This window comes from Actinia tenebrosa, unplaced genomic scaffold (assembly GCF_029948245.1).
Source record: "Actinia tenebrosa isolate PJP-AT-01 unplaced genomic scaffold, QUT_ActTen_1.0 PGA_scaffold4__44_contigs__length_22323623, whole genome shotgun sequence".
Classification (NCBI taxonomy): domain Eukaryota; kingdom Metazoa; phylum Cnidaria; class Anthozoa; order Actiniaria; family Actiniidae; genus Actinia; species Actinia tenebrosa.
Window position 1 is genome coordinate 10,887,075 of NW_028292581.1, and position 23,517 is coordinate 10,910,591.

At 36.4% G+C, this 23,517-nt stretch overlaps 4 protein-coding genes and 1 pseudogene across 5 annotated transcripts; 2 read left to right on the plus strand and 3 right to left on the minus strand.

Annotated features, from left to right (window-relative positions):
* The first annotated feature begins 105 nt into the window (after positions 1-105).
* LOC116306760 (protein phosphatase 2C-like domain-containing protein 1) lies at positions 106-3,346 on the plus strand. The gene has a single exon (XM_031716855.2). It carries the CDS (start codon positions 200-202, stop codon positions 1,826-1,828), a length of 1,629 nt encoding a protein of 542 aa, XP_031572715.2. The 5' UTR covers positions 106-199; the 3' UTR covers positions 1,829-3,346.
* Positions 3,347-3,413: 67 nt separating this feature from the next.
* LOC116306761 (nucleolar and spindle-associated protein 1) lies at positions 3,414-7,141 on the minus strand. Its single transcript, XM_031716856.2, has 10 exons — positions 6,881-7,141; positions 6,668-6,735; positions 6,435-6,562; positions 6,238-6,297; positions 5,992-6,028; positions 5,784-5,862; positions 5,572-5,640; positions 5,185-5,411; positions 4,835-5,068; positions 3,414-4,222 (listed from the first exon to the last, which is right to left on the minus strand). The coding sequence occupies exons 1-10, from the start codon at positions 6,983-6,985 to the stop codon at positions 4,138-4,140; spliced, it is 1,092 nt and encodes a 363-aa protein (XP_031572716.2). The 5' UTR covers positions 6,986-7,141; the 3' UTR covers positions 3,414-4,137.
* A 183-nt stretch (positions 7,142-7,324) lies between these two features.
* LOC116306763 (ribitol 5-phosphate transferase FKRP) lies at positions 7,325-9,426 on the plus strand. The gene has a single exon (XM_031716857.1). The coding sequence runs from the start codon at positions 7,571-7,573 to the stop codon at positions 9,164-9,166; it is 1,596 nt and encodes a 531-aa protein (XP_031572717.1). The 5' UTR covers positions 7,325-7,570; the 3' UTR covers positions 9,167-9,426.
* A 4,162-nt stretch (positions 9,427-13,588) lies between these two features.
* LOC148907066 (uncharacterized) lies at positions 13,589-17,700 on the minus strand (annotated as a pseudogene).
* Positions 17,701-17,734: 34 nt separating this feature from the next.
* Positions 17,735-23,269, minus strand: LOC116306758 (TNF receptor-associated factor 3). 2 transcript variants are annotated; one of them, XM_031716853.2, is made up of 5 exons: positions 22,406-23,269; positions 21,228-21,390; positions 20,339-20,500; positions 20,035-20,187; positions 17,735-19,101 (listed from the first exon to the last, which is right to left on the minus strand). In XM_031716853.2, the coding sequence occupies exons 1-5, from the start codon at positions 22,561-22,563 to the stop codon at positions 18,109-18,111; spliced, it is 1,629 nt and encodes a 542-aa protein (XP_031572713.2). In that variant the 5' UTR covers positions 22,564-23,269; the 3' UTR covers positions 17,735-18,108. The 2 variants fall into 2 exon arrangements, with proteins under 2 accessions (XP_031572713.2, XP_031572712.2); XM_031716852.2 differs by having other exon boundaries at positions 20,339-20,503; positions 22,406-23,265.
* Between the last annotated feature and the right edge of the window lie 248 nt (positions 23,270-23,517).

The following is a 23,517-nucleotide window of genomic DNA, read 5'->3' on the forward strand; positions in this document are numbered from 1 at the left end:
ATTCGGATTGAAATCTTTGATTGTTCTATCTTCGAACGTTGGCATGGAAACAATTCAGTATCTGGAATCTTTGTTGTCATGGTGTCAATATATCATTACTGAATGGTTGGTGCGATAGAAGAAGTGATAAAATCCAAATTTTATTGATTGGAAGGGCTTATGGTGGGATTAAACAACTGCTGTAATAGCCTGCTACGATATGGCTTCTGCCCTTGAAGACATAAAAAGATCAAGTTTGGATAAAGATGCTGCAAACTCTCCGATTCGACAACTTCCAACTTCTGATTCGAGGCCTTTGTCTTCGAACGCGATATTAACAAAGCTTCATCTACCACCGATTGACGTGAAAGAATCGCAAAAGTCACTGAATACTGTGCAAGATAAAGACATGATCAAGATTTTGTGTTTGAAATGTGAGGAAGAGGTTAAAGTTAGAGAGCTTCCAAGCCACAGGGAGTTCCATTTCGCTTTGAGTTTATTTAAGTACACGATGGAAACTCTACCATTCGGTGTTAAACAACTTTTGAAACGCCGAAGAGCTCTCATAAAGCGGTTGAATGAGACTGCAACCTCGGAAAACCCAGTTTCGATAAAGAAACTCAGCAGACTGAACATTGCCTATGAACTTTTGAAAGCTACGATAGAGGGAACAAAGACAATTTCCCCAGAAGTGGAAAATTATAAACCCAATATCTGTGGCTACAGCACGCGATTGAGCTGCGCCTTGGCTTTTGGTGTTTGTGAAGAGAGGAATGAAAGATGGCGGTCCAAAATGGAAGATCGCTATAGTTACCAAGATTATTTCTGCAACGATCCACAAAGTGGATTTTTTGCTGTTTATGATGGTTATAACGGAGCCATTGCAGCCGAGAAGTGCGCGCGCTACTTCCACGAAATCCTTTCTGACAAAATTGAACCAGTTTATCGATCAGATTCGTCACACAAAGAAGTCGAGAACCAAATAGTAACAGCTTTTAAGGAAACCTACGACGAAATGGATAAATTTCTACTTTTTGGTGTAAATGAAAATTCAAGAAATCGTTGGAGTGGTTGCTCTGCGCTTACTTGTCTCTTAAGAGGAAATAACCTATATGTTGCAAATGCAGGAACCGTTCGCGCCATTTTATGCAAAGGTGATGGCTCCGTTGTCCAGCTGTCACGTGACCATACCCCATTAAACAAGAAGGAAAGAAAAAGGATAACTAAAAATGGACAAGTGTCAACTAGTGAAAAATCTATCTTAGTGAATGGACTGTTGTCGAGTACAAGAGGCTTGGGTAACCATGGTGACCCATCTTTAAAGTCGGTTGTCATTCACCACCCAGATGTCAAATGCGTCCCACTTGACGAGTCTGACCAGTTCCTCATTTTTGCTTCAAATGGCATCTGGGAAGTTTTTGATGAACAAGAAGTTTTGCTTCTTCTTGATGATATAATACCTGAACTTGATGTGAAAGCTGTAGTGCGAAGGATGCAAAAATCCAGATCAAACAAAGCAAGTCGCTCTAGTGGAAATACTCCAGGGAGTGAAAAAATGAAAGAAAATCCTCCCACTTCTGAGCCCACAGACCAGAATAAACACACAGACAACTTAGAAAACTTTGAACCATCAGAAGATATTGGAAAATCATTAAAAGATACTCCTAGTAGTGGAAGAACAATTTCCTTTATTCGAAGAGAAGAGAAAAGTGTTGCACTGGCAAAGGCTTTGAGTGAGCGCTTGGTGGAAAGTGCTCTGCTAGCTGGGTGTAAGGATAATGTGACTGTGGGCGTTGTATTGTTGAAAGGATGCCCTTTACAAATGTTTCTCTTGCCATCAATAAATTAACAATACCTGATACAATATTATAAACACAACACCAAATTAGTTTAAAAGTTCTCAATATCTTTCAGCATATATTACAGTAGATAATTTAGTGTGAATTTAGGGATATGCCAATTCACCATCCATTAAAATTAATACCTGAATCAATCAATCCACAAAAAAATGCTAACACATAAATCTGAAAATCAAACATAAACCATTCCTGGAGTGGATGAATAACGAGCAAAAGAAAAAAAAAAGAAAAAAAAAAAAAAAGAAAGAAGAAAGAAATCTGAACCAAGAAATAGATAAACCCTGAATTAATATTTTGCAGAATCCACCAATAATTTATTGATCAGTTAAAATTTTATTTTGAATCCATAATCCAACTAAATTATTTGTGAAATCTGCCAATCTGTAGATCCCTATTCACCCACCTCATAATGAGAGATAATTCTAATTGCTTATATTGGAAAAATAGTTCATATTAAGCTAATTTTAATTAAAATTATTTTCTTTCTATAAGAATTTGAAGTATTAAATAATAGAACATGTTGATATGCTTTTTTACTCCAAGAAATAAGAGCATGATGAAAAATAAAGGTTATCAAAAAGCTAGAAGGACCTCAGCTTAGCCGTGACGGATCGATGTTCTTTTAGATATTAAATATTGCTGTAACCTTTTTTCTATAGGAATGCAATTAACTAAGGTGCTGTCTCTTATCCTTCAGTCTAATTCTTTTTGTGTGGAGAACAGATCAAATTTGTCTTTTCTAACCTCTGTGCAGCCGCTGAGGCACTTCCAGTTCGCATTTGGAATCAGAAGTGCCTTACAGTGGCTAGGCTGTACAGGAGGCTTATAGTGTCTTGTACTCATGGGAGAGTGTTGAGTGACGACACTGGAAGCGGCTGCGGGGACTAAGTCTTTTGGGGCTTACTCTTTTAATGAAAAGTCAGTTAATACTACAACACCATTCTGATACATACTACTGTATGTTGAGATCTTGAACAAATTGACTTTGGGCACCATCTTATATATAATATTTATAACGATTAAACAATTTGCAATGACATCTGTCAAGTATGTCATGAATAAACTATAAACAGCATATGCCTGCATCAGAGAATGGAGTTCTACAGGATGAGGGTATTGAAGTACCAATGTGTCAGTGCATGGTTTAAATTGATCTCTATTCATAAGGTACAATAACGTTGGAACCCATTCAGGGTTATCTGTACAGTAACGTTCCTGATGACTGACAGATGCAGCCTGTCAAATATGTCATCTGGGATAAAATTTTGTCATGAACAGAAATCTATTTTTTTTGGAAAAAAATTCTGCACGATGTTATGTGCTTACCACAAAATTTCAATTTAATGAACAAAAAAATTAAACTGTTTTATAGAGAATTCTGGGTTATTATTAAATTATTAGATAAACATTTGTCAAATGGAGTTGCTCGCAGACTATGGACCTTGATCACTCACATGGCAGCACAAAATAAATCAAACATAGCTGCCACTTGAGTAAGACCCATACCTTTTCCCTGTACCTCTTGCTAGCTTGTCTACAACAAAGATCTGACATACATCTGACAGCAAAATGATATTTCTTTGCAGTTTTAAAAAATATATGTTTATTTGATATAAGACTGACAAAACCTGCTATTATAATTTTGGTATAAACACATACTAATGAATTACATAAATTTACATGTTCAGTATAGTCTCCTTCGCAGCCGTCATTAGTTTTGATCCCAGATCCTCTCCAATGTACCCCACAAATGGTTGCTCACTTGAACCCTAAATTTCTTTCCACAGGGTTGACCACTTTGAATTTGGCTTCAATTTTCTGGAAACCCTGACATTGACCTTAATTTGCCCATGAGGATCTGGGACCGAAACTAATGAAGGCTGTGAAGGAGACTACATGTTCAGTCTCCCTATTTGGTCTTACTATACAGTGATCTTATTTCCATTATATGGGAAGATATGGCAAAATTTTAAACGTATGATTTTTAACCAAATATGAAGCAGCAAACATTGATATTAATACTACAGAAACCTAAAACAAACATGTAACTATTGACTTTTGTTTTTTTCTTTATAATATGATGATTAAATGATTTTAAACACACAATCCTATTTATAGGTTTTTGTAAAACCTGTTGGCCAGCTTGAATAAAAAATAAAATGCTGGTCAAAAAGTAGTAGAACTGAATATGAAACATATTATATAGCTACCAATATAATATTTACATTAAATAAAAATTTTTATTTATAAGTCAGAGTGTGTATGAGTAAAAAGAATGGAAGAACTCCTGAAAGAGGTATTAATTAACTAGTCCTCTTCTTTGAAACATTGCATTCTTTCTCCTGTTTGTTCTCTTATTGATTTCTTTTTGTCTTCTTTCAGCCCTAACAAAGAGAATGCATGAACACATAAATTAATGAACATTCAAAGTTAATGTTAGAATTATGGTAGCACTAATATTTCACTGGACTATATTTCTCTTTCATTAGTTACTGTCACTAGTGCTTGCCAAGTTATTGGTACAAGTGCTATAACAAGTTAAATCTCTTCTATCTAGTTAGTGGTCATAAAATTTAATGCGCCCTTTCAAAAATCCAATCCCACCATATAATATACACTTGGGTTTTTCTTTTTCTTTTTTATACTCTGTTTCTTGTTTCTTTTCTTCAATAGTACAATTTGTCATCCCTGCTATATAAACTGATTTTATCACCTTTTATTATACTTTACAATATTGCATAAAAGTCATCACGTTTGCCATATATATATATGGCTTGCATGTTTTGGGCAAAGGTTTTTTTTTTGAGTTTGATAAATAGGATGCATTATTTATGGTCTAAACTTGGTACAAACAATGCTTGTTATCTCAGAAAAGGCCTATGTCATAGTAAATTGTACAATTCATCACATGCCCTGGTGCGTGCATGCCACTTAGGGTGGAGTGTTAAGTGACATTTTAGGGGCTAGTAATCTCAACTAAGTTTTGAAGTGCTTACCTTGAAGTTACTTTTACGTTTTTGATATCAACTTTTTTCTCATTGCAATCTGAAGCCTTGTTGGTTCTTACTGGGATCTTTGACTCAACTGTGGAGAATTTGAATTCTGACAGCTTTCCTTTGTGAGGTTTATAGCGCAAAGGCTTGGATAAGCTGGCTTGCAAGTCAAATTTCTTTTTAGCAGAGGTAGGAGAGCATTTTGTAGTGCTGTTGACTGTTGCATCTGCACCAAACCTGATGATCAGAAAGTTTTGTCAGGAAATGAATAATTTTTCAATGAGATGAATATGAAATTCAAAAGTACAGACAGAGATATAATATCAAGCTGGGATTTTCACAGCATACGGTACCTGAATGGTGTAACTGCAATTGATTTCCTTGAATCATGAGGTGTTTTGTTTTCCTTTGCTTTTGTGGCAACAGAAAATGACATTCTTGACACAGGAGTTTTGAGTTTCTGACTGCCAAAGCTAAAACCTCCTGATACCTTTGGAGATTTAAGGTGGCCAAATACGAAAGGTTTAGCTGCTATAGTAACAGATTTATCATGAGTTTTAGCCTTCTTGTTTTCAGGAGTCTGTGAGTAAAACAAAAATACTTACATTAACATAGGTTAACTCAATCAGCTTGCAGCAGACAAGGCAGATGTTATGTAAATCTAAAAGTTTTCTAACAAATTAGGTATGATAATATGAAAAATTTGAGATCATTATTTTTCTAGTTTAATTGTTACATACCTTTCTTGCAGGAGTATTGTGTGAGGCTTTCATTTCAGCAACGATACTTCTAGCAGTGGTTGCTGTTGTCTGAAAAAGTACATGTCATATATAATCAGCATCACATATACATACATTACACCTGGTCTTTATAACTTTGGCAAAAGAAAGAGATGAAGTAGTTCCTAAGTATACAATGTATATCAAAATCCTGCTCCTATCAGCAAACCAACCTTTGCTTTTTTTGCATTTTGATAAAATGACTCGGTTCTTTTTCTTTTTTTCTCTAAGTATACATCAATAGAATCCATTCTGAAAAAGAGAAAAATAACACCAAAGAATGAGTTAAATTGAGGACAAATCAGTTTAGTAATTTATTTATTAAGAAGACCAAGAATGCACATAAAAATTAAAATTGGTGGAAAAATGTAATTTACATACTTTCTAAATGCCACATGCTCCTTGGATCTAGAATTTTCTGAAACAAAAAAAAAATCAGTGAAATCATTAATTGCTATCAGTGAAAATTTGACATTTGCTTGACATTTCCTGGAGGGCAGGGATACATTGACTGGCTTGCTTCAACTTTCATGGGTCTTCCTGCCCCCTCCCCTCCATAAAAGACGTATTTCACAACCCATGATAAAAAATGTTTACAAGGAGTATAGTAGATGCTATCAAACTTACTTGGAGTTACAGTGAAAGTAACAGCTCTCGTGTTCAAACGAGGAATTTTGCTTTCTTTTACTGAAAAGCAAAGCACAGACACATGGGTTTATAGGAATATATTATTAAATATTGACAAAATATAGTTGGAAATAATATGTTATTTATTGGGGATGCAAAAACTCTACTCATGGTCACTCTTAATTAAGAAAACTTACAAGTTTCCTTGACTTTATTCTCCAAATGTTGCATCATCTCCTTTTTAAAACTATCTTCCTGTGTCTCTGCTCCATCGCTTGCTGTTGGACTCTGCACATTTCCTTTTGGCTTTGCAACAGGAGTTTTTCTTCAAAGTAAACGAAAAAACTGAGTTGAAACCCCGAAAGAACAATGAAATAACTGTTCTTGTATGTCAAAAATATCAGCAAAGACATTTCGATAATAAACTCACATCTTTTCGTTTTGTTGAGCGAGATATGTCTCTTTGTACTCCTTTAAATCACTAATGAGCTGGCTTGTCTGTGAACAGAGCGTAAAAAAAACACACAGAATAAGCTTTCCATTCAAAGGAGTTCGTTAATATCTGCACGGGCATAAATAAAGTCATTAAAAACGAGAAGCTTTGAAAACTATTTAGCCATCAGCTGTTTTAATTCTCGAGTACCTTACTGTTGGCTTTGATTCCAAGCTTCTTGCACAACGTTTGCAGTTGTGGTCGCTTCATCTGTTCGAGGTGATCCACATCGAAGGATAAATGTACATCTGCCATTTTTTTCTCCCTTATTTCTTCAAAAATATAAGACTAAATAACAATTTCCTTGTGCGATTGCTATAAACTTGATGACCGTAAAAATACGACAATAAAAAACCTTATATTTCCTGTAGAGCTGTTAAAAGCGCTAAGAAAATGTGCACCATCAAATAAACGATCAAACGTTCTTTTCGAGGATAGTAATCACTTTCAAAATTTCAAATCCGCGCTTTGGGTTCTGATTGGTCGAGCACTTTATTTCTCAGGCTCACACCAGTGAAACTTTAACGCTAGAGACTAGGCTCTAGTTTTAGTCTCTCACTGTCAATATAAACGACGCCTGGCGGAAAGCGTCAACGCCCGAAGAAAACATTAGCGTGTGGTGAGGAGGATGAGAGAATAATTCTTATCTTTTGTATAACTGTCACAGGATTATTGAACCGAAGAAGGACAATTGATAAGCAATATCTGGAGTTTGGTAGTGATTATAGAGTTAATCGGAGTGGCAATGACATGGATTTCACTGAATAAGAGATTGTTGTGGAAGATGAACTTATAATCAAAGTCGTTTTGTCAAAAGGATTTACGCATATTTGAAGCTAAATGCCAATTACCAGATTCCAGGCGCTTCTAGTTTGTGCTATTCTTTGTAACTGTGCTGTGTTGTTTTATATATCACACGTTCAATCAACGGATGAAGCTCTAAATCCACACACGAGGCCCAAACTGAGCCACGCTCCAGAATCTCACAGTAAAAGCTCCTCCGACTATTTTCATGATGTCAAGACCTTTCAAAATGAGGTTACCGTTGTCATTATGGAGTTTGAAGATTACGAGAACGATATACCAAGGAGTGTTCAATCAGTATTAGACGTATTTCCTAAAATCAATATATTTGTATTGTCAAATCGCCGTCCATATCCACCCCTGGACTTACCGTGGGATAATGTGCAGTTGGTTGTTGAAGAGATTCCTCCCGATCAAAAGCAATCTTCAGGCAGACCTGAAAATTACATAACGACACCTTATGTGCTTGTAATGCCAGATGGAACTCGATTCGATTCAGCCAAACTACCACTCTCAATGTTAGGTGCTTTAAAAGAGACTTCAACCAGTAACAGCAAAATAGTAGCAGTACCTTTGGATAGCAGGGAACCCCTACAGTGTTATAATTTAAAAGTGGATTTGAAAAGATGGACTTTGCAGTATTCATTGTCAAAGAATTTGTCTGGAGATTTCATGATATGTGACTCTATTTCTCCTAGTCCAGTCGTGATCTTAAAATCAGCCTTCCTTCACAGCCTCAGTGTTCCTTACATGAGGCCATTCCCCGAAAGTCTCTTCATTCAAGCATCCATTCACTATGTTCACACTAAACTTTTGTACAAATCTTCATTTTCACATGGCTCAGAACTCTTTACAAATCCTCACAATAAATGGAAGCATGAGAGTGACTCCAAGAAAAAATTACAACATATGTTCAAAAGGTTTGGAGTCAAAAAGGTGGAGCATTCCTCTGGAGAAGAAGAGTGGTATGGGTGTAATAAAAATACTAAACGTTGCTTTGGTACTATTGTAGATGATATGCCAGATTTCCTATATAATAATCGCTGGACTCCTCCTTGTTGCTTGAAGAATCTCAAAGAAACAGCAAAATATGTATTTAAAATCTTTGAAAAGTCCAAAGTAAGCTATTGGTTAGAAGGGGGGTCACTACTTGGTGCGGCCAGACATAAGGATATTATACCATGGGATTATGATGTCGACATTGGAATGTACAAAAATGAAATAAGCAAGCTAGAATTTCTAGTCAAGGCTGAAGAGCTCAGCCACATAGGTTCAAAGTTTGTGGATAACTTGGGATTTGTTTGGGAGAAATCACCTGAAGGGGAATTCTTTAGAGTCCAATTCAGTCAGTTTAATCATATGCATGTTGATATATTCCCTTTTTATGAAAGAAATGGAGTAATGACAAAAGATACTTGGTTCAAAACCCACAGACAAGACACAGAATTTCCTTCCAGATTTTTGAAGCCCCTGACAAAGATCGATTTTATTGGGGTCAAGGCTTCAGCACCTAATCATGTAAGAGAGTTTTTGGAGTTCAAATTTGGAAAAGGTGTGATTGAAAATCCACAATATCCAGATCCTTCAAAGATAAAGAGAAAGACAAAAGAGAAACCAGAAAAAAAGGGATAAATATTGAATGCTTTGGAATGGGTAGCAAATTATCATAAATTAGAAAATATTTCGTTTGCAAAAATTCATAATATTATGATGATCAAGACCTGATTTTTAGAGCAAGCATTTTTGAAATTTCTACGATTTTATACTAATAGTATTAAAAATAAGTTGTAATTCTTCTAATAGTTTTCATAGTCCTATATAAGATAATAGGTAATGTAATATTGTCTTACCAATATGGATGTAAGCAGCTTGCTAAGAGTAAGTTTATTTTAAAAGTATTTTATTGAATATACAAAATGATAGCATTAAAGCTTCTTTGGTTCGAATAATTGTGGCTTAATTGTTGTGTTGTTGTGTTAATACTTAAAATTGGCACAAGGGTATTGCGTCTTTCATTGAATAACAGTCTAAAGCAAAAATTGACACTTCAAAAGCATTGAGCACTTATTGAATAAGATGGCTATTCAAAATGTTTTGTTTCACTTGACAGCCATTATCTATGAAGAAAATTCCGCTCTCGACTTGCCGGCTCCATCTCAATTATAAAATTAGCCATGAAATAACTGTATGGTAGAGTTGATCTATTCAAGTTTAATGATGCGGGCAGTCATTGAATTAGTTAGTGAATGATGAGCAAAAATTAAAAATTGCATGACTTTCTGATAAATAAGAGTAAATGGTTTGAACCCAGGTGTTGAAGTTTATTGTGAAGTGTGATCGTTCGGGTGAGTGTAGTCTTGAAAAAGACTGTTGTTGGTGGTGACTTACGTCTCGACAACCTGAGAGAAAGTCATCTTTAGAGTCCAGTGAGAAAACGAGATAGAGAACAATATCAAATGCCCTTGGCGGGAATCGAACCCATGTCTTCGGTATTCCAGTCCGATGTGTTAACCACTACACATCGGACTGGAATACCGAAGACGTGGGTTTTAATTCCCCCGCCAAGGGCATTTGATATTTTCTCTTATTTTATTATTTCTATGAGAAAACGAGAGCCCTTTTATGTAATTGACTGGTGGCCACTACCGTCGAAATGCCTGAGTTCGCAGAATATCGAAAACCGCAGTAACCCAAAAACCTACTTCGTTGCATCAGTGAAAATCTGTTTTTAGAACCGGGAAAATCAAAAATCTAGGGGACTTCTAAGCAAGTTGATCAGTACACGTTAGCCTTGTATCTTACACTCATTAGTTATTCATGAGCTCATCGACCAACCAGGGTTTCTTATTTGTATCACGTGCAGTAGTTTGAAACCCCCATCAAATACGACCGTACTCATTTCAAAGTTCTAGTACTTTGGATTATTTCAAAGTCCTACTGCTCGGACTTTGAAATATCTTAAAGTACTAGAACTTTGAAATAAAAACAAACATAACAAAAAGACTATAAGATGTCGTGTCAAATACTCGTCACTGTATTCAATTGAGCTTTCAAAGTGATATGATAAGCAATAAGCAATAAGCTCATAAGCAATCGACTAGGAATAAAACTTTTTCGCTAAATGAGATTGCAGGCTTATTCTTGTTGAAGATTTAAATCTACTAAAAAATGGATTAAAAAACAAGAAAAATCTTATGTGGATAACATGGAATTCGAGCCAAAATAAATTCAAAATATTCGCTTCCACTGTGCCATACCCCCGAGACATCCGCAGAGCTTAGGCGGCATATGGACTTCGGACCTGACGGAGATGAAATCCTTCTGCCCTTGGGTTCACGAATTACGCAAGAAAATGTTCTAGCCAAAGCATCAGGGGAGAGACCAGCCGGCCCCAGACCATGTCGGCTAATCCCTTGCATCTCTGCCACGCAGGGAATCGGTTGATTATAATGTTAAAACGGTGTAGTCTATTCGGTGCACTGTTTTCGCGGCTTATGCTGATTTACCTGCAACCGTGGTCCAGTGGATAAATCGTTCTCGTTCAAGATACTAAGTCAAGCTCGTCTGAGGAGTGTTAGCACTTGGATGGGTGACCTAAACATTATACCTACTCACAATTTTGCTCCTTTTTTCTGTTTTTCTTTTTTAATTTTTAAAATAATAGTATATAGAATAGTAAAACTTTTCTATTTTTGAGTAACCTATTCCTGTTTACCCAAATTCGTCAAATTAAAATCTAGCAGAGGAAAATCCCTGAAAAAACTAAACTGCCGGCCATTTAGAAAGAGTTTTTCACGGCACCTTTTTCGCTGCTTCCTGATCAGTTTGTAATTTCTCCCGGTATAGCGGTGTTGGGGCCGAAATCTCCAGCGAAGCCGTAAGTCCATACGACGGTTCGTTCAGCATTCGATGTCAAATCAATATAGGTCCTTTGCAGTTAACGATCACGTGTCTGTACTGGACTGCAAAATTTTTGTTTTTATATTGAATTGGTGATTCTTTTTAGCTACTTGTAAAGAACTGAATGAAAACATGTGTATCCAGTGTGTTACGAAATGCAGTTTTATTACGATCTCTCGAAACAGGTTGTAGAAAGTTTGTTTGCAGTCCAGTAAATTTCACCCATGGGAATCAAAATGTTCATTCATTTGCTCTCAGTGAATTAATCAGCACGTGATTGCTTAGCTGCAAAGGGCCTAAGAAATAAAAACATATTTAACTTATGAAATGTTCAAGACCTTCAATTTCGCGGTCTTACGAACAATCTGTATTCCATGCAAATCGCTTTAAAATGTAAATTATCCCGTCCCGGAGGCTGTAGACACGCGTTGTCTTGTGGGGCTATTTAGGGGACGCTTCATCAATCAGTTGACATCTTATGCTGATATAATCAAGAAACGCAAGAAATTTGTATAGGAAATCGCACGATCTCAAGTACAATTTGGAAATTAATAGACACGAGTAATGTTTTGAAAGTTCTTGTAATTGCACGAGACTTTAGGCGAGTGCAATTAAAGAACTTTCAAAACATTACGAGTGTCTATTAATTCCAAATTGTACGAGAAGATCGTGCGATTTTTTGTTTTTAGTTCACTTAACAAAATTTCAGTAAAAAATGCGAAGCGACGCCGTTCATCTTTGCCTGTTTGGCGGCCGATTTTCAATCCATCGCGCAACTGAAATGCATAAAAAAGACTAGTTCTTACGGCTTTAAAATCTTATTTATATGCTTTTTAAGTACAAAATGATAGAAAATAATTGTTTTGACATTGTTTTGGCCGTGTTTCCATAGCGACTTAATTCGGTACTCCTACGGAGTACAATGAACGCTATAATTGTACTCCTCTCGACCAATCAGAGTCGAGTAATTTTGTTGAGTGTACTATAATAATATTAACACGACAATTAAGGTTTCCTATCACCTATGAGCAAATGAAAATGACGTCACTGATATGCATTAAAGCGTAGCCTAAAACAGTCCCACGGTGCAACGCCGTCTCCAACCCGGTATAGTTAGGCTAGTTTCGAGATTTCACAAAATCTTGATTAATAGGAGGTTTGCATGATGGCGTCATTTGACTCTTCGCGAATTTTCTAGTCTGGTAGGCGAGGTCAATGACGCCATTATGCAAAAAAGAAAAAAAATTCTTGGTTTGTTGAAGTAATCTAGTACCGCTCGAAAGCTGGATTTTCATTGCTCCTAAGTACAGTACCACTTTTGTAAGGTTAGGTTTAGTGCTATTGTTTGGATGACCATTCTATTGTTTTTTAATCCAATCGTGGCCGTTCCGAGCGGCACTGGCTGGCTCAAATACACGTCCCATATTCTTGGTTTGCAATCAATCCCAAGAGAGCACAATAACAAAAGGGATACCCGCCATGTTGGAAGATATAACAAAAGAATTCATTGAAAAATCTTTTGTCAAATTCTTCCAACTTGGTGGCTATGACGTCTATTGCAAACGAAGAATTGATAAAATAAGAATTATATAAAGCTCGCGTTACAAGTTCGGTTGGTTTTCCTTTTTTGATTTTGATTATATTATATTGGTACTAATGATTAATTAGTGGTCCAGGGATTTTAAAACGTCTTTAACCCCTGCTTTATAAAGGTCATTGAATTTGTTATTTTTTCATTAATTGAGATTTTCGAGTTATTAATTAAAGACCCATTGCCACTTACCGTGATGCATCACAATTTGTTTACATTTTGAATCGTGTCACCACTGAAAAAACAATTCTAACCTTTTGAATAAAATCTTAAAAGAACGTAAAAGAATAATTATTGTGCCTTAGTGCTATGTCGGAAAAGGATTTAATATGAAGTTATTATTCAATATATGAATCTTTGAATTTCATGGACCACGAAATTCATCTGTGACCGCGGAGCATCACGGTAAGTGGCAATGGGTCTTTAATTGGAAAAATCGAAAAGATCAAAGTGCCGGGAAAATTCATGTAAAAAATAATTAGGAAGATCAATTGGAAACCTTTATTGATTAGGGATCTCCAAACGTATATCAAAGAAATAAAATTAAAGAAAAAATTATAATCTTGCATCAAGGACATTTTATTTATATAATATAAATTAGTCAATATACATATCAAAATAATTTATTTTCAGTGTATATTAATATTGATTTATTTTTAAGATAAAATCTTTAATATAATATAAATAACCATTATTACAAATACAAATATATATCTAAGAGCGAAATTATCAATAGGACGTTTGCATGATGGCGTCATTTGACTTTTACCAAGATAATCGATGCTTCGCGAATTTTCTTTCTTATTTAAATTTGTATTCCCTCATGAGAATAGTAAGACAATTGGTGCTAATTAACTGAATAAAAGAAAGCGTGCAAGGGAGTCTGATAGTAGAGGTCAATGACGCCATCGTGCAAACGTCCTATTGACATTGTACAATAGCAGTATGAATCATCTGTATAAAAAACTATGAAAACATTATTTTAAAATCTGTAATATAAATATAACTGTGATAAATTAAAAAAAAAGTAAAATTAGGCAAAGTTTTAATAAATGATATATAGTATAAATCGTCTATAAAACATTAATTAATTATAAAATAATAATAATGATAATAATTTTTTAAAATATATAGTCTTTAATCAATAATTAATAATAACAATAATCTCTAATCAATAATTAATAATTTTTAAATATTTATACATTTTTTCAAGATTGTAGAAAACGAATAGAATTTGTCCATTATTTAAATATGAATATGTTAATATATAATACTTACAAAGAAGAAGGAATTATAAGATGAAAAACTGACTAATAAGGAAAATTGAAATATATATTAAATATATAACTATGTATCTTTATCTAAAAATCTACGTTAATAAGCTAAAAATCTAAATTTATAAAATGGCGCTTTCAGCAACCTGAATGTCTAAGTCTATGTTGTTTATATCATTATAAGTTCTTTTTATAGTCCTTGAGCCTCGTAGACATACAAGTGCAGATCTTAACAGAGAGAAACAAGTCTTGGCCCTAATCCATGCCATTGTTTTGTGGTACTCTTCACCTTTCTTTCGGGCTATCAGTTCAGCAAGCCTGCTGTGATATGTTTTGCATTCTTTACTCATACCTCCTGTTGTACAAAAGACAAGGGGAGTAAATGTTCCATGTTCGATTTCGTTTACTCTTTCGGTGTATTTCAGCTTCTTGTCATTTTCATGTAGCTTGTAGATTTTGGGTAGATCTAGATCTTTGTACGTATCTGCATTTGGGTGACAAACCCTTACGTCAAAAAAGGCAGAACGTTGCTTCTCTCAGAAACCTCGTGCATGGATGTCAAGTCTTGCGTCTGCAGCTTTGTTTGCTCCTTTGCTTAGTTTCTCATCTGAGATTGATTGTAACAAGGGCTCAATCTCTACGTCGTTGCATACTGTGCTAAGAAGCTCAGCCTCCAGATTGCGTAATTCGTTGTGACGTTGAATTACGAATCCACCACGTTTACATATCATTGCGTGATCGACCGAGAAATCTTCACCACATACACACTTTGATGGAATGTCTCTGAAAGACCAATTATAACGGAGACGTAAAGCGTCTCTAAATTCTCTCTTGTTCAAGTCGAATCCCATTTCCTTAAGAGGAATTACAGTTAACCAGGTTGATGCTCCTTTCTCTGCGGCTAAGTCCAAGGATCTGGCTGTAATCTTTGGTAGACTTTCCTTCAGGTTTTCAAACGCATCTTTGGATGCTTTTTCTTTCTCAGTGTGACATTTCTGCTTTGCTGTTTTCACTTCAATTTCATCTGGCAACTCGTGAGACTGGGAGATAATCTTCTCCACAAGTGGGGCACTTACTTTGACTGACGATGAGAATTCATACTTTGCGTCAATACACGGGTTAGTAATACCGATACCTCCATATCGTGTCGGCAGCGATAAAATCTTGCGATCATCTTCATCACAATCTTTTTGTGTCATGGCGGGTATAAACACGTCGGAGATGGCAGCTTCTAAAGGTTTCAGTAGGTCTGAGATATCTGGAAGTGTGCGAAGAAAGTACGTCCAGCGATGTTTTAAGCCAAACGTGTAGGCAGCGTAACAGGCCTGTGGCTGTGATAGAGCAAATTCTGCTAGTTTGGTGATCTCGTTCACCCAGTTGTCAATCTTTTCCGTGACGTACTCGTTTAGAAACGATCTGGAACCAAGAACTGCACCAAGATGTTTGTGCCCCTCCACTGTTACATTAATGGGTGTATCCTTAAAAGTTTCTCTGACGATTTCTTCTTTTGGTGGCTTTACTATAACCCAGCACTTCTTTGCGTTGGGGAAGTACCCAAGATCTGGTCCGTACTGGTTAAGAGTGTCCCACCATTTTTTAAGATCCGCTGCTTTTCCTACACCACTAGCGTCATCAGCGAACCAGCATTGCTTGGCGTCAGAAAAAGCCTGCAATGTTGTAATAAGAGGCTGCATACTCAACGCGTACATACCCATAGCCAGTGGGTCACCTTGTGTTGTTCCCTCAGCTGATACGAGTTCTTTCCCGCCTGTGATGAATAATCTTGCTGACTGTCTGTACGAGTTGATGGCATAAACTGCAATAATAGGGCAAAGGATTCTGATGTTGTGCAAAGCAGCAGCTCTGTTTAGTGAGTTGAAAGCATTTGATGCATCAATAAGAAGTACGGCATCTGTGTTATCTGCAGCAAAGATAGTATTCATTGCGTGAACTGCAGCTTCATTCCCTGATCTCTGGCCTGCACACAATTGGAGAGAGCCACTGGTCTCGATGACGTCATCCTTTGACACATTCATTACGCACTTTCCAATGATTCTTCTGATTACCTCTCCAACTCCAATGGGTCTTACGCTGCCTTCACCTTTGTCAAGCGGTATCAAACGACTTGCAACTAATGCCTCTATGGTGGTGGGATCTACATATGTTGTACAGAGGATCTTTGTCATTGTGGCTAGTGCTTCACAAAGCTTTGAGGAGGATTGCTTGAATGACTTACAGGCAAGAATTCTTCTGAAGCCATTAGCGTCAATACCTGAAGGGCCACCCGAGCCTTTAGTTCTCAGGGCTGCTTGTCTGATCATATCACCGTCTATCTCACTATAAATTGACTCGGGTATCTCATCATCAATTGGGCCGAATAGCAATGATCCCAATTTCGCTGGCTGTGGTTCAGGATGCTTCTCCTTGAGTTGAGTCATGACGTCATCTGTAAGTGGTAATATGCCTCCGTTTGTTGATTCATTTAAGAAGGAAAGAAGCGCAATGCTGAGTTAATTTGTCCTTCCATCACAAGTTTTGCAAAGACTTTTGATCGATCAGGTGGACATGTGGTCTTGTGTTTCTTCATGCGACTTTGAATTATCCTCCCCTCGCGAATTAATTGATTGAGCTCACCGACCTTCCAGAGTGCGAGACGTTTCGCCAGAATGCGCTGGTTTTCTTTAGCTTTAGACTTTTTATTTGGCTTTTGGAGACCCACAGCCAACAGAACAAAGGCAGCTTTTAAGGCAATATGCTGTTTGTCAGAGCACGCATTCCAATCATCTATGTGTAAAGTTATTTGATCGATAAAATCTCTACCAGTTCTCCCATAAGGAACTAAAAAGACATTTCTCCTCCAAGTTGTTATTTCGTTGTAAGCTTCTAGTATGGCCATGGTAGGAATATTAATTTCCACGCCTTCTAAATTTTTACCCCAGCAGATTGTAGTTGGTTTGTTAACGTTTGTATATAATGGAAGATTACCAGGCTTACTCACGCTTTCAGAAGAACAATCACTAATTGAAATAGATGTACATGTATTCTTATCGATCTTATCGATCCATTCAGCGTTATCTCTTGGGAGAAGATTAATGTTTGTAATATTCAAATTCGTTGATGGATTCGGTTGACTAGATACATATTTAATTTCGTTCTCGTATTCTATAGAATTTTCTTGTAAAATTGAGATATCAACTGCTGAAGAATTTAGTCTATTTGATGCAGCTTGCTTTTCCTTTGGGTTTTTATTTTTGGATCCTTTAGGTCGACCTCGTTTTCTCGGTTCCACTTGCGTGATCGTTGACTTCTCATTGACAGGTTTTCTAGGTCTTCCTCGCTTACGCTCAGTTTGGCTGTCGTTCGCAGAAATAAGGTCATCTTGGTTATTTATCATCTTTCCAGCTTCTCCAAAATAAAGTATTACGGCTTGGATAGTTTAGTTTAGATTCATTATGTTTTAATTGAAGAAATATGGCTCCTTTGTAGGAGCTCCAACGGGACGTCCTTCCTGCACTCTCTAGCAACTGTTTCTCATTAATTATAAAATTGAACTTTCTATAGTCGGAATATCAAGATCTATGTTATTAATGTCATTAATGTTATTGAATGTTCGTTCCAAAGTTCTTGATACACGGAGACGTACCAAAATAAGTTATTTTTGAATTGAAACAATAAATATAGATATAAATGTAATATAATAAATATATTCATGATCAGTTATCATAAGAGCCATAACAATAATTATATATATATATTCAAATCTAAAAATTAAATCTATATTTTTATGACTAAGATTTCTAAGATTGAACTCATAGTTCTCTTAAGCCAGTTCTGTCTACAGTTATCTTGATATACAACGTGTCTTCAACAACATATCCTCTACTAATCAGATCTTTTTGGCTCACAAACTGTGGCGTTCCTGAAGCGATGTTCATTGCGCTCTTGGGCCTTTGAAAACTCGAACTTTTCGGATCAGGACGAAATGAATCCGTTACATCCTGCAAGTGGTTTGGATCAATAAGTCTAAAAGTAACTTTCTGGCTAAACGGCCATTGTAAAAGAGCGTCAAATTCCCCCTTCATCACAACGAAAAACAAGGAAATGTGAGTGTCTTTGCCAATGCCATCCCCACAGGGGTAGAGACGTCCACATACTTTGTACCCATAGCGCCCTACATAGAAAGGAGGGCTGTATATCGAGGTAGTTTTTCCTATCCTTGCTTCTCTTACTCTCGTGGGCCATTCATCTATTTTCCATATGTATGTCCCATCATATGATGTTGCTTCAAGCATTTGTAGTCTAATGTCATGTTGATTGATCCTAGCTTCACTCAGAGCGCAAATATGCTCATTCCTCTCGAGCCGTCTGTCGCTGCTTATCGAGTTCGTGGCTCGATCTTGAATCAATTGTCCTTCAAGATCTGATATTCGTTTTCCTTGACTCTCTAAGAGCGAGATAATCTCCCCAATTTGAGACTCTATTACGGTATCCGAGCCTCTTTCATGTTGAATATTATCTAGGATTTCTTTTAATTTTACCAGTTCTTCTTTTTGTTTTGTGATATTCTTTTCTAGGATCCCCATCTTTGTCCCCTGGGTCTGCAGGTCTTGTTTGGTATATGCTAAGACTTCTCTGCTTTCTATCATTTGTGATTCAAGATATTCTTTCTTAGACTCTATTTTCTTGATTTTATCATTCAATTGCTGCATATTTTCAGAAGATTCCTTGTGCTGGTCGCCTAGTATTTGAATGTGTTGTATTATTGCTGTAGACTCGTGCTCTTCGACATCTCCTCGCGATCCCTTTAGGAATAACAAACAAAATAAAGGTTAGTAACCAAACGAAAGAGTAATTTAGATGGAGAACATGAACTGATGATGAACCGATTGATGATATTTGTAACTATATAGTGTAATGTCATCAAAAATTAAATTTCTCTCAATTACTTTAAGTTTCATTTTCTGGCCGGCAATAAGTATAGGTAATGGGACTACATGCTGTCCAAATTGGAAATAATTGGATGAAAAAAATGCCGAGGACTGACAAAATTGAAAGAGGCCGATAGGCCGAGTCTAATTTGGCAGTCAGTAAGAGGAATTTTTTGAATTCAATTGTTTCCAAATTGGACAGACATGTAGTCCTATTGCAGATTAATCATATCACCCCAAACTATACTAGACTGATTCATAGTTTTCCCTCAAAAGAATGCGAATGGAAACATCCAAATTAATCTTTAATTGGAAAGAGAATTTGAAAATAATAAAATAGTTGCTTATATGGGATTATAGAGTGATGATACAATTATCAGCTGTATTAATGTCGTTGGGGAATCGAATATTTTAGTATTTTGAGAAGAAGAAGAGCTTTTTTATCGATAAATTTCTTCTCCCCCTCCCCCCTTATACTTTTGCTACCGTTTCTTTGCTACTATAGCGGAAGGAAAAAATCCCGCGTGACTGAAAACCTTTTTTTGGTTTTTTCTTTTTTTTTTTTTTTTTTTTTTTTTTTGAAGTAGAATCACAAAGCCTTTGCCTTTTGTCGAACTCTCTTTGGCACTAGTCTGTATCAGTTTCATGATTTTTACATTGAACATAATTTCTTTCTCATAAAAAATATCCATTGTGGTCTATTGTCAAACTCTATATCTATCACACTAATCTTTATTTTCAATAATGTGCATGCTTTCTTTCTTATTTTCATGGATGTCTCCTGAAGGAGAGGCATTTTATACTCACTTTAAAATGACAGCCACCTTGTTCAAATGCGCAGGCGACCGGTGCATTGACACATTGTTTTGTCACGTGTTCCTCAAGTTCTCCTCGTGCTATCATTGCTCCACATCCACTGGTACACTGGACCTCAACCTTTGGACATTTTTCATTGTGCAGCTGTTAAGAAAGAATAAAAATAACAACATTATAATGGACTCCAGAACTCTGATCTGGGAGCAAGGGGTATGTCAAGGTGGGGCCAGGTGGTGTGACTAGTCACCTCCTTTGGAGTACTAAAAAAATAGAAACAAATACTTGAAAATAGTACCTTTTCATTGCTATGAATCACGTTTGCACCACAGTTCTCGCACGTGATCAGTCTAAAGTCGCACGTCTTTTTCACGTGATCATCCAGATGTCTTCTTTCTATTTTTTCATTACAGCCAGGATTGGAACATTCCTCGAGTGAATATTCGCACTTCTCCTCATGCTTCTGTAATATAAAAACAAATATGTACTTGAATCAGTACTAATATCATTAACGAGAGGGAAGGGGAGGGGAAAGGGATCGAAAGTGAAATCATTATTGACGCAAGGCAGTTATTATTGTTAATGACGTACATTCAATCAATCAATCAATCAATCAATCAATCAATCAATCAATCAATCAATCAATATGATCTGAAATTGGAAATTAAAGATTACGTCTAAGGCAACTGAGGCGTATGCATCAGACACCAGTAATCTATCTACCCACTGTACAAATACTATACAATCCACTAACGCACTGACAAGTTTATGCCTTATGATTGTTTTGAAGAGAAAAGTCATTTCACAGTCAGGCCATGCAGAACAGCATTAATGGGAGAATTACTCGATGACTAATATAATACTCAGTCGCTACGCACTGCCCTCTCAGTCCCTATAGCAGGAAAATAAGACATTTCCAGACAGCGAGTCCCCTTGCTATTACAAAGTAAATATTTTTGCATTGAATTTCGCGGGAAGAATGATCTCTATTTAAAATTATTCCCTCATGCCGGCTCAGCGACTTCCGGTACTAATATCCTTCTTGTCATTCTATCTAAAGGTAAGATCACCTGGAAGTCGCAGGCGTTCTTGTGGGTTCGGGGAAAAACTGGGGTTTTGGGGAACTTTGGATATTTGGATCGAGCGAGAATTAAAACCACCGAGCAAAAAAGAAGCGAATTACAAACCTCTAAATCGCGTAGTTGACCAAGCCATCCGCAGCCTTTTTCATTGTTATAGCAGTAACAATCTAGGTTCTGAATATCTCTCTCACAACATCGATCGGGGAATAGATTTTCAGATGTTAGTTCATTCCCATCGACTGGACAATTTACAGCTCCTGATGAATCCCTAAAAAATGGAAAATACACACTTTTTGTGAGCAAACATGGAATAATCCTACTTCATAATACTCTCATTCACACTCATTGTTTATTGAAGGTATGAGAACATTGATCGAGCGCCATTGGATTAATGGTGAAACCATTAGATGACATCTCCCACGAATTTCAACCCATCGGGTTGGTTGGGAGGGCCGTTACAATCTTTCCCTGGCGCTTGATCACGTTTGTAAGGATGAATGCAATGAGAGTCGTCAATTTATCATAAATCTACATCCCTTGAGACATTCTGATGTAACCGTGATCCGTTGGCACTAGCATTTTAGTGGATTATATGTCATTTAATTTCGCGCTTTATTTCGAGTATTATGAATAGTACAGACAAATCTTTAAAATTGTCTGCGACTTGCGGAGACTCTCAGTTGTTTACCGGCCCTCGATCTTTTCTTTATTTAAAAAATACGTTATATTTTATAGTGGTACTTCCACAGGTAGCCCAAGCTTGGTTTCTGTGGTGTCCGGTTATAAGGAAATGTATGGGGATTCTTCAAAAATGTTAATAAAGTCATTGAAACGTGAAATAAAGCCTCGAAATTTTACCCGAACATTGAAAAATAACACTTCTTTCGCTCTGTGTGGTTATTTTTTGAATTTAGCCCGTTTTAAGGGCAAATAATCCCTAAATTCAAAAAAATAATGCTTATTGGTCTGGAAACTTCTCATTGACTGACAGAATATTGACGCAAACAGATTACGAAACAGTGACGATTTCCAACTGCCAGACTAAAATAGAAGTTTTGAAACCAAAAGTTTGTTTAACTCGTTACTAACTAGAACGAGAGCTTCTTAAAGATATGTCTTGCAGATTTTGAAACCATCTTTTAACCGTGTTCGATCAATTTTAAATTAGATGAGATTTCAATATTTTCAAGTGTAAACTTAATTCAAACTAGTCGTGTTTAGTGACCCGGTCTAGATCTGAGTCGCCTTGAATATTACTATAGACGAACTTTGCATATACTTACTTTACCCGTCGTTCATAGCAGTTCTGGCAGAACCTGTGTCCACAGGTAGATTGCTTGGGTTTTCTTAAAAGATTCTTACACAGCTCACATTTTAAGCTAGAACTGATGGACTTGGGAAAATAGAGTTTACGAGAATCAAGCGCAGCCACCATTGTCATTAGATGTCAGTAAAAAGTATGGAATAAAAAGAAATAAAATCTTTGGTCGAATAAATTTAGTATGAATTACTTCGCTGAATTCGAACTGTACGATTGAGCTATAACTATTGAAACAGCTCATATATATATCATGAGCGACAGCGTGACAGACGACTGACATGACGTCATGAACGTCAGCGCTATTTTTGGCATCTGCATCAGTGCTTACTCCGATTTCTTCCATCGATTCCATGTATCTTCTTACTAGAATTTTCTCTTGTACAAAACCTGCTTTTTGTTGCTTTTCTTTTTTCTTCTAAAAGTTTCCATTTGTTTTTCCTAGAAAACCACGGCCGGACTTGAGTATTTTGACCCATAAACATGCACTCTGTATACTCTACATTCGATCATTCTACATCACACCAGATCAAGGTCCGAGAAAACTCCCTGTCTTTCAAAGAATATCGAAAATAAAATATTTAAAAAGTAAGTTAGTCTTCAGTATGGTTTTCAAATCGAACATAACCTTCTGACATTTAGCTCTCAGCGTCTCGCAGGATATTAAAAAAATTAAAAAATTCCCCACGTCATGCCATGCAATCACGTTTCTCGCATAATGGGGAAACCCCAAAATTAAAAATAATCCTCACGTGATGTCATGCATTCACGTTTCTCGCATAATATTACAGTCAAACAAGCTCAAGCGTTGACCTCTAGACTCGATTAATGAAATCATTAGTCAATTATTCCTTTTATACGTACGAACCGGAATAATGCAATATTGTAATATTCAAATGAAAATTCAGTTCATTATTCGACTCGTGATGAAAAAGGTAAATCATCTAAATTACAGATACCTTCGAGCAGAAGTCGCTCTCTTATTTCATAAGCATACACACTAGGTTTTGTAATTTCCATGCCTCAATTACTTGGAAGATATCATCAGTAATTTTGTAGGGAATGTTCTCGCCTTGA

What these genes read in the sequence shown, in the direction of transcription:
- LOC116306760 (XM_031716855.2), top strand. Translation starts at nt 200, where the DNA reads ATGGCTTCTGCCCTTGAAGACATAAAAAGATCAAGTTTGGATAAAGAT.
- LOC116306761 (XM_031716856.2), bottom strand. Translation starts at nt 6,985, where the DNA reads ATGGCAGATGTACATTTATCCTTCGATGTGGATCACCTCGAACAGATG. An exon ending in ACAATACTCCTGCAAGAAAG is followed by an intron (nt 5,412 to 5,571) that starts GTATGTAACAAT and finishes TTTTACTCACAG; the next exon opens with ACTCCTGAAAACAAGAAGGC. An exon ending in ATTGCAGTTACACCATTCAG is followed by an intron (nt 5,069 to 5,184) that starts GTACCGTATGCT and finishes TCTGATCATCAG; the next exon opens with GTTTGGTGCAGATGCAACAG.
- LOC116306763 (XM_031716857.1), top strand. Translation starts at nt 7,571, where the DNA reads ATGCCAATTACCAGATTCCAGGCGCTTCTAGTTTGTGCTATTCTTTGT.
- LOC116306758 (XM_031716852.2), bottom strand. Translation starts at nt 22,563, where the DNA reads ATGACAATGGTGGCTGCGCTTGATTCTCGTAAACTCTATTTTCCCAAG. An exon ending in GTCAACTACGCGATTTAGAG is followed by an intron (nt 20,504 to 21,227) that starts GTTTGTAATTCG and finishes TTTATATTACAG; the next exon opens with AAGCATGAGGAGAAGTGCGA. An exon ending in AAGGTGGCTGTCATTTTAAA is followed by an intron (nt 19,102 to 20,034) that starts GTGAGTATAAAA and finishes TTATTCCTAAAG; the next exon opens with GGATCGCGAGGAGATGTCGA.